The sequence below is a fragment of the Pararge aegeria genome, chromosome Z, assembly GCF_905163445.1.
Source record: "Pararge aegeria chromosome Z, ilParAegt1.1, whole genome shotgun sequence".
Lineage (NCBI taxonomy): Eukaryota > Metazoa > Arthropoda > Insecta > Lepidoptera > Nymphalidae > Pararge > Pararge aegeria.
Window position 1 is genome coordinate 18,848,893 of NC_053208.1, and position 14,692 is coordinate 18,863,584.

The window sequence follows — 14,692 nt, forward strand, 5'->3', positions numbered from 1 at the left end:
ATCCTATAGTGGCAGTGGCGTGCATTGCATATATGCAAATAAGCAGTGCATACCCTACCCTCAGGGTCTTAAAGAACCTTCAGATAGGACCATTAAAGTTTTGTAATTAAAAAAACACTAAGTAAAAAATATATGAAAGCGCCATCTAGTAATGAGCGGCCAAACTTCTAGGTCAATTGTCGCTAGACAGGCGACAGCGCAACCAACGCTCGCAAGGCGTAGGTATAGCTTACAAAATAAAATCTTCTACTTCGTATTTTAATTATTAACCGTAAATGCTAAACATTTACCTTTTAAAACACGTAAATATACCTATATTATTATTTAAATCTCAATTTATCGATTGCAGGGTAAATCAATTATTATGAATCAATCGACATATGACGCCCTCTACTGTTGCATAGAAATATCAAATAAAATAAGCACGCCCAAAGAAAGAATCGTTCTGCTAGATGTGTGCGTGCAAGTTAGTAGTGTGTGTCGTGTAATGTTATAATCGTGCGCTTGTACTTACAAGATTAGCATCGGTTCACACAAGAACAGTTTCATTCATAAATTCTTTAAGTATGGGTTTCTATAAGCACTGCTTACGGAAGTGGATAATCAATTACGTGTTTGATTTTTTTATGAAAGTATTCCAGCAGGGCTAGCATGGGCGGGGGACACTTCTCCACGGGGAAAGGATATAACGTTTATCCCCTCACGCATTTATATCCACCCCCCGAGCATGGGCACACGGGTGGACAATATATCCACGGTGGATATAATAGGGGAAAGACGAACCCCCGGTAAATGTCACAAATTAATTATTCTAATCTGTGCTCATGGTTTTGACAAATAAATATTTCGTTTTCTGTTTTGTTTTAGTTGTCTAAGTTTTTTATTGTTTTTTTTATCTATAAATGTTCCTCGTCTGCGGCTGTTTGTTTATATTATTTATTCTGGATTTTTCAAAGTGGTATAAAACCTACCTTTCGAGAAAATAAAATGAGTGCTAAAAAGTAAGTCTTCTTTTATAAAATGTTTGAAAAAGTGACTACCTATTGATTTAGAAGCGTACCTAATGAATGAATGTTTTACAGTGAAAGTAAACAGAGACGTTAATCATCAAGATCCAATCCTGTTTACATATCAAATTATTGATCTTGTACTATTTTATTTAAAGTTGTGCTTGCCTTTTTCTATGGCCCATTAGTTGACAAATTTGTGTTTATTCAGATCAAGAAGTAATAAAATACAATTGCAAATGTTGGTAGATTTCATGCCAACCCACAACCACCTTGCCACTGGGGAATTCACAGGAACTCTTAGGAGCCAAAAGGGCAGACTCCCAGTGGCAAATCTTAGTCATTACTGAAGGAGCATGGGCCAGACGGGACGGTCAATCATTGGAAACAGTTAAGTCAATTTTGCGGTAAAGTAAGCAAGTGCAAAAAATTTAAATTATTTATTAGTGTTGTTGGCATCAAACAAGTCTTGCATAATTTTTCTTTTATTTGCAGACGTGGCAGGACATTAAAAAAGCTGCAACAGCACGGGGACGCAGCACCACAGGCAACATATACATAGTATACATGTTGCTGTAAAGTCAACCAAGTGAAGAATTTATTTATTTTCCAGAGTAGGTATAGATGGAAGAATGTAGGATGCTCATTTATCACACAAAAATAAATTAAAAAGGATGAAAAGGTTAATTTAGAAATTTTATTAATTAAAATATGTATTTATAAATCTTTCTCTTTTTTGTCGAGCAACTGTTAACAATCTTGTTTGATCCATATTTGATGACCGATGTCGTTCTTCGCTCGTATTTACAAAATTTACTGTCATTTGCTCCATTAGAGTTCTGAAATATACAAATTATATTATGCTCAATACTGTTGACCCAAATTAGTAGGGCAAATTGTATGTGAAAATGCAGGATCAATGATTTATAAGGAACCATTATTATAAGATATAATTTTATAATATTACCAAACATTAATGTGCCCAATAATAATAAGTTATGGGAACTTAAATATTATTTAAAGTATATATTTACAATACACGCCTATAATGATGCATAATATTATAAAGTGTTATGCAGGCATATATAAGTGGAGATGCTTTTTCGGGACTGTAATGAAGCACCCAGTCAATCCCCAAGCTGCGAAATGTGTCTTTGAGGTACCTATTGGCCCTTTCCACACAGTTTCTTACTTGGCAGTGCCAGTTTGTGTACTTCTCTGCAGAACTATTTGGTGCAGCTTCTAAATCCGGAGTCATCATCCAAGGCCCTAGAGCATAGCCTGAGTCCCCAATAAATTCTACTTTGTTATTTAAACATGTAAATTAATTCCTACTTGTTTTGCTTTTTCAGATTTTCTCCAAGATTTTAATAAAATGTTGAATAGAAATATATGCACAATCCTTGTAACATTGTAATTTCGACGTGATGACTAACCCATGCCCATGTTAAATAATTTATCAGACATTTTTTTTTGTATTTTCTTATATTTCATTACTAAATACAGTATCTACTGCCAAGTTTTTGTACTAATTCCTCAAATAAACAATTTTTTTATAATGAGACATTGTTTTTTGTATATTCATATAAATAATTTACCAGACTAGTCGTATACAACATATGCAGCAGAATCCTAGGCATGTAATTTCTAGGTAATTATGAGGAGTATAATATAATGATATAGGTAGGTGTGTAACTTTTTTTGATTTGCATTGTTTCCCTTTTATACTAGTAAATGGCAACAATAAGTAAAGTTTTGAAAGTTTGCACATTTTATTTAAAACATACATAAGATGTAGTACTGTCCGATTCTACTTTCATACAGCTGTATCTTTTCATATTTTACTTTAGAGTTAATAAATATGAATTGGTCATGGACACACACCACAATCTGTAAAACATATTTTAAAATTATTAACTTACTTGATTGTTTAAGTTTTTGATAAACTCTAGATCTAAATAATTTGTCTTTACCAGTTGAACATCTATCGTGGATCTCCAGAGTCTGTTCCCGGGAATAATATCTACTTTGGCATTAGTCTAAAATGAAATGAAAAATAATTAAAGTACCTAGCATTGAATATCTTTGCTATGTACTTATACTGAAGTACTAAGTACTGACTAATAATTTTATTATTAAAGTAAGTATATCTATATTTGATGAGGGGATGTCTGCCATTGCCAGACGGGTGATCAGTCCTATGTAAGGACCATTCCACCCTATTCCCCATGTTTGAGACACAGGTTTTACTGGTGTCCCGGCAGGGTCCCCCCTGAAACCTACCAGTCTCTGTGGTGAACCTAACAATATCCCCTAAGGTGAGGTTTGCTAGGTCTTCTTCACTTATTCTATCCTTACCTTGTAGTTCCCATCTTACCAACACGTACAAGGGGCACTCGGCTATAAAGTGAAAACTAGTTATCACATCACTGCACTTTGAACAGGATGGGATTTATATTTACTAATGAGAATTATTAGGAAGTAAGTACCTATATATACTCACATACTGACAATAGCTCCAGTAATTTGGGTCAGTTATTTGCTGACTGTGGTTTGAGCAACAGCCATGGTCTTGACCTGTCCCCGCTGATAACTACCGTCCGCTAAAAGCCTTAAAGATGTGAGAACCTAGACAAAAAGTGATTAGCCATGCTTTTTTTTAAACCTATGTTCATATATAGATGATGTCTTTGCACAAGGTGATTTTAGGTACTTAATAACAACTTACTTTTATGTGCACTGGTAGTCCATCGACAGCATTTAGTGGTTAGTGCCTCTTTAAGGTCCTCGCACGAGTACAGCACATAATTTTTACCCATCCGAAACAAGTGTTGGAACTCTGCATCGGGAAATTCGAACGGATTACTGGCGTCACGTATAGATCGCCGGTGTAATTTTCGTTCAGATTTCTCCATTTCACTTGAATAATAAGAGCCCCAGAAAGCACGAGACATGTTTTTTTCGACTTTAATTCGTTAACAGGATTTTAAACCCACGTCTAAGGACGGGGATAAAATTGTCTCTTTCAAATGTCAAAAAAGGATAGTCTTTCCCCTTTCATTTCTTCCCATGCTATGGGCGGGGGATATATATCCACGAGAAATGTCAAACGGGGATAAATTTATCCTCTCCCCTGTTGCCGTGCTCTGGCAAGGGGAAAAGATAATTATATCCCTTGATAGAGGATATAATCGGGGGATATAATTTATATCTCCTGCCCGTGCTAGCCCTGCAGGAATTATTGGAAAGTGCAATATTATCATTAGCATATTCAATCGCCATTATTGTTTACCTTCGAACAATGCTCTATGGCGTTGGTGATAAATAAACGGTTAAAGTGCATAAATTCAGCAACTTATAAAAGTTTGAGTAGTGATAGTTTAATGTGTTAACGTTATTTTATAGTTTATTCATTCATTTTATAATGAAAGCATATTCGTGCGGTCTTTGTTTGGGTTCAGTGTGCCTGGAAAAAGTACTTAGAGACAACTTTAATTTCTATCCCTATATCGTAAAATTAGAAATCATTCGCAAAGGAAGATGTGTACCAATGTTACAAATATCCGCAAAAAAGATGATAAAGTAAAACGTATGTTAAATAATAAATATTACGAAAACTATTCTTGACTAAGCGGCTTTGTACACACCAATCGATTATTTTGCTTTCCTTTTGTTTTATTGTCCAATATACGTAAAGTGTGGAATGATAAAGGATATTGTGATATTAATAATTTTCATCAAGACGCTAAAGACATGTTGGAAAAAAATATTATCATCTTCAGTGTCTTCAGAAAATGCTGCCCAATGGTATATCATAATTTTGTGACGTAAATCAGGGTATGTACTTTTATTCAATTAGCAGTAGATAGACGATAGTATTAAATTAATCAAAAATATAACTTTCGTAAAGTAATTTGATTATAAACCGACATATCTAAAATATAAATTTTACTTTATGTTTGTGCTGAACTCCTTATGCATACCCTGGGTCCAAGGGCTATGCACGCCACTGTATAGTGGTAAGTACTTCGGCGGCTTAAATTTCGGGGAGCCGAGCGCGAATCCCAGAACGCATTCATACACTAACTTTTCTACGCTTCAAAGGTGAAGGAAAACAATGTTATAAAATTCGTGTGAAGCTCACCTGTCCACACTGGGCCAGAGTGATGAGCTACGGCCTATACCTTTCCATTATGACCCATGCACTATAGCGGGCCGGTAACGAGTTTATATGATGATGTGATGTAGTGATAGATCGGTGGGTAAGACTTTGGCTTCAATTTCGGGGGGACCGAGTTCGATCCCCGCCACTAACTTTTCGGAGTAATGTGCGCTTTTACTAAACATTGCTCTTTATGAACGAAAAGTGGATATAAACAAATCGTGGTTGCTGTACGATTGATGAATTTCTTAACGACAAGGCTCCTTGGAAGAAGGATGCTTCACTCTCATCTATCAAAATACGTAAAATTCTATAGATTGTGAACTGTAAAATGAGTGTCGAAAAAGAGCAATCTGCTGTCTTTCTTGCCTGCTCTTTTTGGTAGTGATTCTAACTGGTATTAGAGTCACTACAACAGGCTGATCTGTTGTGTTTCAGAAGTGCTTATAAACTATGCCTACTTGAAACAAATAAATTTTAAAGTTTTTAATTTAAGCAATTAGATATACTTCGACGTTGTAGGAAAACATCGTAAGGAAACCTGCATGCCTGAGAGTTCTCCATAATTTTCTCAAGGGAGTGTGAAGTCTACCAATCCAAAATGAGCCAGCCTGGTGGTCTGTGTTACTAGTCTGTCTTACTAGTGTGTCTTACTAGTCATACAGTTTAAATTCCTACAATTATCTACAAGACATCTTCAGTGAATTTACCAAATAGAATTTCACAATTTCATAAATCTATGAGTAGTAATTTTTATTTTAAAGAAAATTTGTTGGTTTTAGAGTCACCAGAGGGATGGTGATTAAGAGTATCTCTACGTGATCAAATCAGAAATGAGGAGATCCGTAGAAGAACTAGAGAAGCTGAAGTGGCAATGGGCGGGGCACATAGCTCGGAGAACCGATGGACGTTGGGGTCTTAAGGTGCTGGAATGGCGACCCCGCACCGATAAACGCAGCGTAGGTCGGCCCCCAACGAGGTGGACAGATGACATCAGGCGAGTAGCTGGGAGCCGCTGGAGGCAAACGGCCCAGGATTGTGTATTGTGGAACTCCCTACAAAAAACCTATGTCGAGCAGTAGACGTCAATTGGTTGAGATGATGAAGGTTGCCCGTAAGAGATCGCTACAAAGCGATAAGGCCGCCTTTTGTATCCTACTTTTTAAGTTTCCTCTTTGTGTCCATTTTTTTTTCTTTTTGTGGTGTACAAATAAATGAACAAAAATAATACTTTTATTAGAACTTAGTATCTGGTAAAAAAGGGAAGCATCAGTACAGACATGGCAGTAGTGCTTCCCCGGAGGAGCTCTGTCACAAAAAGCTCTGCTACTACTAGATTTTACGTTTACACTTTTATACTAAAGCTGACATACCTGTGTGGGCGCCTGCGAAGGGTGAAGGGTAGTAAAGCCCTGCTGGCGGCATTGGCTGATAGTGCTGGTAAGGCGGCGGCGCGGGCGCAACTTGAGGTTGCAAGAACGCCGGAGATGTCGCAACTCCGTGCGCAGTCGGCGGTGGGAACCTACTCGAACTCACTGATGACACGGGTATATCTTGCCTATTCGAGTATTGTTGGGAGTCACTTATGTTACTATTATTTGAGCTTGCGTTGTTGCTTGTATTCACTTCTGCAGGCGCTGTTTCGTCAGTTGAATTAACTATTGGACAAAATAATTTTTCACTTGTTAATAATTTAATTGTAAAGTAACAAATTGACGGACCAAGCAGATGGCTCACCTGATGGTAAGTGGAAAACCGTCGCCTACTATCAGTGCAACACTTCGCGGGGCATGCAATAAACACGTCCCGCAACATGCCGCCTTGTGTCCGTCAATCTGAGGCGGAGATATTAAGCCTCATCATCATAATCATGTAAACCTATTACCGGCCCACTACAGGGCATGGGTCCCATAGTGAAAAGGGTTTAGGTCCTAGCCCAGTGCGGAGTGGTGGACTCTACACCCCTTGGAAAACATTATGGCGTACCCCCATGCTTGATGGTTACCTCACAATGTTGCAACGTTTTAAGCATTATAATATTATTTTGCTTAAAACGCAAAACCGCAACGCGGAGATTCGAAATTGTTAAGTTTCGTGTGCCTGTAATTACACCGGCAACCGCACGCTTCAGACCAGAACACAGCAATGCTACAATGCTGCTTAGCGGCAGAAATAAGCATGGTGGTAGTACTTCCCCGGACGAGCTCTGTCACAAAAGGTTCTACTACTACTAAACTGGATCAGCGTAGTGTTCTAAGAATGGTAATATATTGCTAGCATTGGAATTAACGAGGATGATGCTGATTTCAGATAATGAAACATATTCAATTTAAATCTAATAATAGTATTTATTGTAACTCTTACTTTGTTGTAAAATGTCCAAAAACGTTTGCAATATCTCAGGAGATGCGTTATTTTTATTATTGTGTTTTATTTTGACAGGATTACTTTCTCCAGCCAAAGAAGATAAAGCTTGAATAAGTGATTCATCAAAGCTCTTTTGTTGTGCCGTGACCTAGAATGAAGAGAAAAATAGTATATTAATGTAATATCTGTGTATTTCTGCTAAGGGACCATCCATAAATTACGTCACAAGTTAGGAGGGAGGGAGATTGTCGACAAGGTTTGACATGAAACAACAAACAATTAATTTAAAGTTGTATAATTGGCGGCCTAATCGCTTTTTAGCGATTTCGGCCAAGCAACCAAACTGCAAAGGGCATAATAAGTCACAGGTTAATTTAATGAAAATAAGTCCATGATGGCCGTCGCCACAAAATGGCAATTACAAATTTTCTTATAACTACTTCAAAATGTGAATAACATAGGGCTTGACTGGTAGAATAATGTTCACTAAATAATATTGTCAATGTTTATATTTTTAACCCCCTGACGCATAAAAAATTAAGGGTTGTTATAAGTTTGACGTACCGTAATTTAATTCATTTAATAAGAATACTTTCGAGGAAATACTTACTGACGCTAACGCTGCTTGATTGAACAATGTATTATTGGATTGATTTTAATGGGCTCCCTGAAATATATAAAAAAAAATTCATTAAGAAACGGCTACATCCATTTATAAATTTAATAAACATGGCAATACACACAGCCTTACAAACTAACGGCGCAAATTAGTAAGCCGTGACTGTGTCTGTGGCATCATTTTTCCGAATGAATGAAACTATATTGATTTTGGTTTTATTTCAATGGAAACGGAGTCAGGAGGATTCTTAGCTATGTTTGATAAAAATCGGTCCAAGATGGCCACCGCCATATAATGACGTTTACATAATATTTCTCCACAACTCCCTCAATATGAGTATCAAATAAAAGGGCTAAACTGGTCTGGCAGTTATATTAAACCCATATCCCTAAACAGTTTCTCCGTGACATCACTTAGCCGCACGTCTTTGTAGGTAGGACTACCACAAGCCACGGCCCAAGCCTTCCTCCAGAGCAGCTCAGTCAGAAAAAAGTAGTCAGTAACAAAATCAAACCAAATCGGAAAATTATAATAATAAAAACAGCAAAATTATATACGGATAAACCGATTTTCTCTTATCCATTCGGGAAATACGATGTGTTTTGTTTATTTGTTTAAAAGGTTTGATGAACATCGGTCCAAGACGGTAATTTAATTCATTTAAAAATAATACTTACGGACGCTAACGCTCCATGATTGTACATAGTATTATTGGATTGAATAAAAAAAAACCACAATCAGTACTGAAATGGGATCGTAATTTCATTAATTTAATAAGAATACTTTCAAGAAAATACTTACTGCATTTGACGGTTCTTCATCAAATATAGTATTATTGGATTGATTTTGAGGGATTCCCTGAAATATATAGCAAAAAATTCATTTAGAAAACGGATATATCCATTTATAAATTTAATTAACATGGTCACGGTTGAAACACCCTACAAATAAAAAAACCACAATTATTACTGAAATAGGATCGTAATTTCATTCATTTAATAAGAATACTTTCAAGAAAATACTTACTGCATTGAACGGTTCTTGATCAAATATAGTATTATTATTGGATTGATTTTGAGAGATTCCCTGAAATATATAGAAAAAAAAATCATTTTGAAAACAAATAATTTAGAGGTCTGTGGCATCGTATCTCCGAATAAAACTTCGTAATTTGAAACGGTATTAATCCGGAGTTTTCTTGGCTGTTGATGAAAATCGGTCCAAGATGGCCACCGCCACAAAATGACATTTACATAATATTTCCTCACAACTCCCTAAATATGGGTATCAAATAAAAGGGCTTGACTATGCTATGGCAGTACTAAACCCATAACCATTTTCTAAAACAGATTTCGAATAAGTAAACGTAGTTTAAGTGTCTAATGCCGGTTTTCCCTAACGACAAACAAGGCAATGCCTAGGTAAGTAACAACGAAGATTCTTTAGCATACATTCACCTTACAAATCGTTTTCTCGAGGCCAATCATACTACTGACTATTTTTATCAAATTTTTCATTACTCTTGTGGATCACCTGTCTTGTGTCAGTTTAAATAATCGATTTTCACTGGGTATCTCAAATAATCTAACTTGTCTATGATTCTGGTCACAAGGTGTGGTATTTAGTGTTTGTATTGTCATATTTTAAATTTTTTTTTTCATCTGTCAAGTGTCAGTTTACGAGTTTCCCAAAACATTACACACCGCCCGGCGAATCGGAGTCGTATGCTAGTTTTCAATTTTTTTTTTGCATTGCACATTACTGAATTAATTGGTGTCAATCAATTGAAACCAATCAATCAAATGTTATCAATCTTCATAATCTTGTAAGTCATATAACCTCAATTTGTCATGAATTGGTCTTTATTTTATACAGTCTAATAAAAAGTTTATTTATTTTTGCATTATAACTCCTATAGGTACGCAATAGTATCAACTTGCAGTATGTGGCACAGAAGTTAAACGGAGCAGGGAGTCGATTTTGAGTTTGTAACCAAAATCGGTTATAAGCGACGATAGGCAAGCAAGTAGTGGCGTGCATATGCACGTCCTATGTCCTATGTCCTTGATGTACCTCTTGATGTAGTAAGAGTTTTCTCCAACCTATAATAGAATTAGTAAAGTGCTTATTAAGTAGAAATAACAATAATAACTTTAGCATTCTGAATAATAATAAAGCAATGTGAAGTATGTTACCTCTACATTTTCTTCAACGAACTTTTGAACCAAATCAGTGCTGATTAGTGACTTCAATATTTCTTTCAAGTTCTGGTACTCCTCAATCTTTTTTTTATAATCAAGAGTCCCATATTCCTCCTCTTCATTAATAGCTTCTAATTGTTTTTTTATCGCATCGATCCTAAAAAAGATTTTGTCCAATAAAATTAATTTCAATTTTCATTGCCTTTTGATAAATATTTAAAGGCAATGAAATTTGACATCAAACAAAAATAAATGGTTGTTGTATAGGCGGTTCTATTTTATGAATAATATTTCATCAAACGTTAACATACAGTCACATTCACTCAGTTTCTGTGATTTACTTAAAAGGTTATGATTTAATATGCTTTTAAGAAATCACCTTTAAGGTAACCAAATTTAAAAGAAACTAGACCAATTATCGGCATTTTAGAAATTAGGTCAGTAGTCATAAGAATTGATTGGCGTTAACGATGTTATTGTTGTTTCTATGATTCTTAAACGATTTACAAAAAAAGAAGGAGGTTCTCGATTCGCTTGTATTTTTTTTATTGCATCGATTTTCAACCATACCCGTTATACATACGCTGACATTCGCGCGAGTGTTATTCAAATAACTATAATATTATGAGATATAACATGAGATAGAGATCTATATTTTACATAATTTTGCCTGTTATTTTAAACTATACTTGATAGATTGAAATTGTTGGTCTCATTTTATAAATTTCCGTTATTATTCGCAAACAATTAATTGTTCATTGTAGATTTCGAGAGCATTCAAATATGTGAGATAGAAGAAAAACACAATAATATTCAAACCTTAGTTCCCTTTGCACACAATTTTCACACAGCTGGTCTGCAATTGTTTCATCCTCTCCCTTTTTCATTTTGATTCGCACTGAAAAATAAAATATGATAGGAAAGCAATGGCATAGAATACTTTATTTACACAAACAAACAAAAAATTCAATTCATTGTAACTATAAAAATCATAAAATAATGTTAATGTATAATGACGAGCAAGGCATGAGTTGCCTAAATTAACGCAGATAAATAACCAAAGCAGATTTCTAGGCATAAATTTATCTTTCACCAAACGATTTTCACTCGGCAACACACATAGCCTAACTTGTCTATGATCCTTGTCACAAGGTGTGGTAAGTGGTATTTAGTTTTTGTATTTTCATATTTTTCCCTTTATTAGAAAAACCTGAATTTATATTTCTTTTCACCTGTTACTGTGTGTGTGTGTTACTTTACGAGTTCGCCGCCGAAACGGTGTCGTAACTTTACTTGGCGCCTCACACCGTTAATCATCAACTAAGAGTTGGTGAATCGTTTTATTTTCTCAACGCATCCGATTTAAGCATTTCCTAGTTTTAGTGTACACGGGCATTAATGATCTTTAATAGCAAATAACTTTTAGCCTATTTCGGCTAGCTTCTGGCCAAGTAAGCAAATAATAATGTCAAATTCAAATTTAAAATTCAAATTCAAAAGTAAAAATTTGCAATTTATTTAAGTTGTACGAGGAAAGCATCATGGGGATTCTCATGGAGACTTAGGGCCGCCGTACACGGACTGCTCGAGCAGTTAGCGGCTGAGTGAAATACACGGACCGCTCGAGCGGTCGGCGTCGACTGCTTGAGCTGTCGGTTGTTGACTGCTCGAGCTACGACTCAACTGCTCGAGCAGTTGATTTTCTACCACAGTCGAGTCATGGATTCTGACGAGGAAGCACTGCTTTTGCTGCTCCTGCTCAGGCGGAGACGACGGCGGCGACGTCAAAAGAGAAAATTTTGGGTTCATCCAATTTTGCAATTAAGAGAACAACGTGGACAATTCCATCATTTGTTTATGGAACTTAGAAGTGATGAAGAAAAATTTTTCAACTATTTTAGAATGTCAAAGTCTTCGTTTGATGAATTGTATAATATACTAAAGTCTCACATTAAACGGGAAGACACAATTATGAGGAGAAGTATCGAACCTGAAGAAAGACTAGCAGTAACATTGAGGTAAGAAAAATATATAGTAATTATTAAAATTTTTATTCATTAAAAATATTGGAAATTACATCATCGGACATTACAGAACATGATGAAAGGTCTTCAAATTGAGAATTTTGGTCATCAGCCATTGATGTAGAGGGGCCGGTTGCTGATCTAGAGGGACCAGGCACTGATGTAGAGGTAGAGGGGCCAGTATTATAACCCCATGGTCCACGATAATCATTAAACGATGAATATCCCCTGTCACCATAACTCGAAGGATATGTGTGATTTGTCATCCCTTTAAAGTATTTCACTACGTTAAGTATTTCGGTCTTAGCATCTAATTTATAATGCTCATTAATTTTTTTGAATTCGCCAACTAATGATAGTAAAAACAATTTATCTTCATCTTCATTATCAATGCGCGAATTCTGCGTTTTTTCATCTAAACGTTTGGATAATTTTTCAATTAAGACGTTCTCATCTGTGATTTTAGTAGTTAATTTTCTTTTGTTTCTTTCTCTGGGTATTTTATTTTGACCATTTTCGGTTTCTCCGGACGTAATTTCAGTGTGCTCACTCTCTTGTAAACTATTTGTTTTGTCGGGTCTATCTTCTATTATTGCCTTTAAAAAAGACATCTGCTGATAATATGCATATGGCCGAATGTTGAGGGCTGCTGAACCACTCTTTGGTTTAATTTTTTTAGCATATCTGGTGTATCCATCTCTTAATGTTTTCCATTTTTTCTGTATTAACATGGCTGTAACAACAAAAAAATATAAGTTAGTATAATTGATTGATTTATAAATATGTTTTACAGGTATTTGGCAACTGGATGTACATTTATGGATTTGCAATATAGTTTTAGAATAGCATCAACAACAATAGGTAAGATAGTGAGGGATGTTTGCAGAAATATATGGATACATATGAAGGATATGTGTATGGAACAACTAACTAAAGATAAATGGAAAGACATAATAAATGGTTTCAAAAAAAATGCTCAGTTTCCGAACTGCCTCGGTGCCGTTGATGGCAAACATATTAGAATAATACAACCCGCGCAAAGTGGATCGTCATATTATAACTATAAAAATTATTTTTCGATAATACTTCTAGCAGTATGTGATAGTAATCATATGTTCACTTTCGTGGATATAGGCTCATATGGAAGGCACGCTGACTCGACTATTTTCGAAGAGAGTTGTCTATATAAAATGTTACAAGAAAAAAAGTTAAATATACCTCCACCTTCTGCAATATCACAAAATGGACCGTTATTACCGAATGTGTTTATTGGGGATGAAGCGTTTAGCTTGCAGGAAAATTTAATGCGTCCATATGGTGGCAAGAATTTACCAGAGAAAAAAAAAATTTTTAACTATCGGTTATCACGTGCGAGGCGATATATTGAATGCACGTTTGGCATATTAGCTAATAAATGGCGGATCTTTCATAGACCACTCAACGTCAACGTTGATTTCGCAGTGGATATAGTAAAATCATCGTGTGTTCTTCACAACTACGTAAAACAACGAGATGGAAATAAATTTGAGGATACGTTTGAGGGTCTTCCTTATTCTATAATACATTCAACCCAGCAAGTTCGTCCAGGTGGACCTATGTTAACAACAATCCGTGAAGAATTTGCTAATTACTTTGTGAGCGAAGAAGGCAAACTAGATTGGCAATGGAATATGATATAAATCAAAAGGGCGCCGTCCGTATAACATAGCCTCTGTATTCTTTTAAATATTAAAAATATAATAAGAAGCAAAACAACTATTATATTGTTACCAGTCTGTTTTTTAATAATAAATAAAATAATAAATGTGTGTGTTAAATGACTGACTTTTTTACTTACCGATTTGATTTTTTTCTTCAACTGGTTTTTCATCAAAGTTCTCAATTACTTGGGCACAAATAATTGCCCATGCATTGTTCTTCTTTATTTTGTCGCTGTGTTCCTTAAGTTTATAGTTCCAAATAAGTTCTTGCGTTTTAATTGCGCTAATAAGGGCATCACTATCGCACACGCCCTCCATGTTCAAAAAACAGCCGGCAAATGAGAAAACAGACGCCGCGAGGCCGCAAAGGGCGGGGGGGAGAGGGAAGTCGGAGAGCTGTCGACTGCTCTAGCGCAGTCAACGGCTCGAGCAGTCGGTGTATGCCTCGCAACCGCTCGCGAGCGGTCGACGGCACGATGGAATTTCATCATGCAGTTGACGGCTTGAAGCGGTCGCGACTGCTCGAGCAGTCGTGTGTACGGCAGCGAATGAATGACTATAGTTCACTGCGCGGTCGCGGCTTTAAGCAGTCGGTCTCAACTGCTTGAAGCA

General features: G+C 36.0%; 3 protein-coding genes across 3 annotated transcripts in view; 1 reads left to right on the forward strand and 2 right to left on the reverse strand.

Moving 5' to 3' along the window:
• The window catches only part of LOC120636630, a 31,550-nt gene that overhangs the window by 4,233 nt on the left and 12,625 nt on the right, over nucleotides 1–14,692 (reverse strand). Inside the window, exons 5-13 of the mRNA XM_039908190.1 lie at nucleotides 11,176–11,254; nucleotides 10,351–10,513; nucleotides 10,096–10,257; nucleotides 9,182–9,241; nucleotides 8,957–9,096; nucleotides 8,153–8,203; nucleotides 7,876–7,879; nucleotides 7,534–7,684; nucleotides 6,543–6,827 (exon numbers count right to left, since the gene is read on the reverse strand). Of these exons, the coding sequence (XP_039764124.1) occupies nucleotides 6,543–6,827; nucleotides 7,534–7,684; nucleotides 7,876–7,879; nucleotides 8,153–8,203; nucleotides 8,957–9,096; nucleotides 9,182–9,241; nucleotides 10,096–10,257; nucleotides 10,351–10,513; nucleotides 11,176–11,254 (1,095 nt within the window). The remainder of the gene's footprint in view (nucleotides 1–6,542; nucleotides 6,828–7,533; nucleotides 7,685–7,875; nucleotides 7,880–8,152; nucleotides 8,204–8,956; nucleotides 9,097–9,181; nucleotides 9,242–10,095; nucleotides 10,258–10,350; nucleotides 10,514–11,175; nucleotides 11,255–14,692) is intronic.
• On the forward strand, nucleotides 11,929–14,219 carry LOC120636248 (protein ALP1-like). The gene is made up of 2 exons (XM_039907636.1): nucleotides 11,929–12,374; nucleotides 13,174–14,219. The coding sequence occupies exons 1-2, from the start codon at nucleotides 12,076–12,078 to the stop codon at nucleotides 14,057–14,059; spliced, it is 1,185 nt and encodes a 394-aa protein (XP_039763570.1). The 5' UTR covers nucleotides 11,929–12,075; the 3' UTR covers nucleotides 14,060–14,219.
• LOC120636249 lies at nucleotides 12,389–14,412 on the reverse strand. Its single transcript, XM_039907637.1, has 2 exons — nucleotides 14,218–14,412; nucleotides 12,389–13,113 (listed from the first exon to the last, which is right to left on the reverse strand). The coding sequence occupies exons 1-2, from the start codon at nucleotides 14,396–14,398 to the stop codon at nucleotides 12,407–12,409; spliced, it is 888 nt and encodes a 295-aa protein (XP_039763571.1). The 5' UTR covers nucleotides 14,399–14,412; the 3' UTR covers nucleotides 12,389–12,406.

Coding starts and splice junctions, on each gene's coding strand:
- LOC120636248 (XM_039907636.1), top strand. CDS start 12,076: ATGGATTCTGACGAGGAAGCACTGCTTTTGCTGCTCCTGCTCAGGCGG. Junction 12,375..13,173: donor AGACTAGCAGTAACATTGAG/GTAAGAAAAATA, acceptor TATGTTTTACAG/GTATTTGGCAACTGGATGTA.
- LOC120636249 (XM_039907637.1), bottom strand. CDS start 14,398: ATGGAGGGCGTGTGCGATAGTGATGCCCTTATTAGCGCAATTAAAACG. Junction 13,114..14,217: donor TGAAGAAAAAAATCAAATCG/GTAAGTAAAAAA, acceptor TTGTTGTTACAG/CCATGTTAATACAGAAAAAA.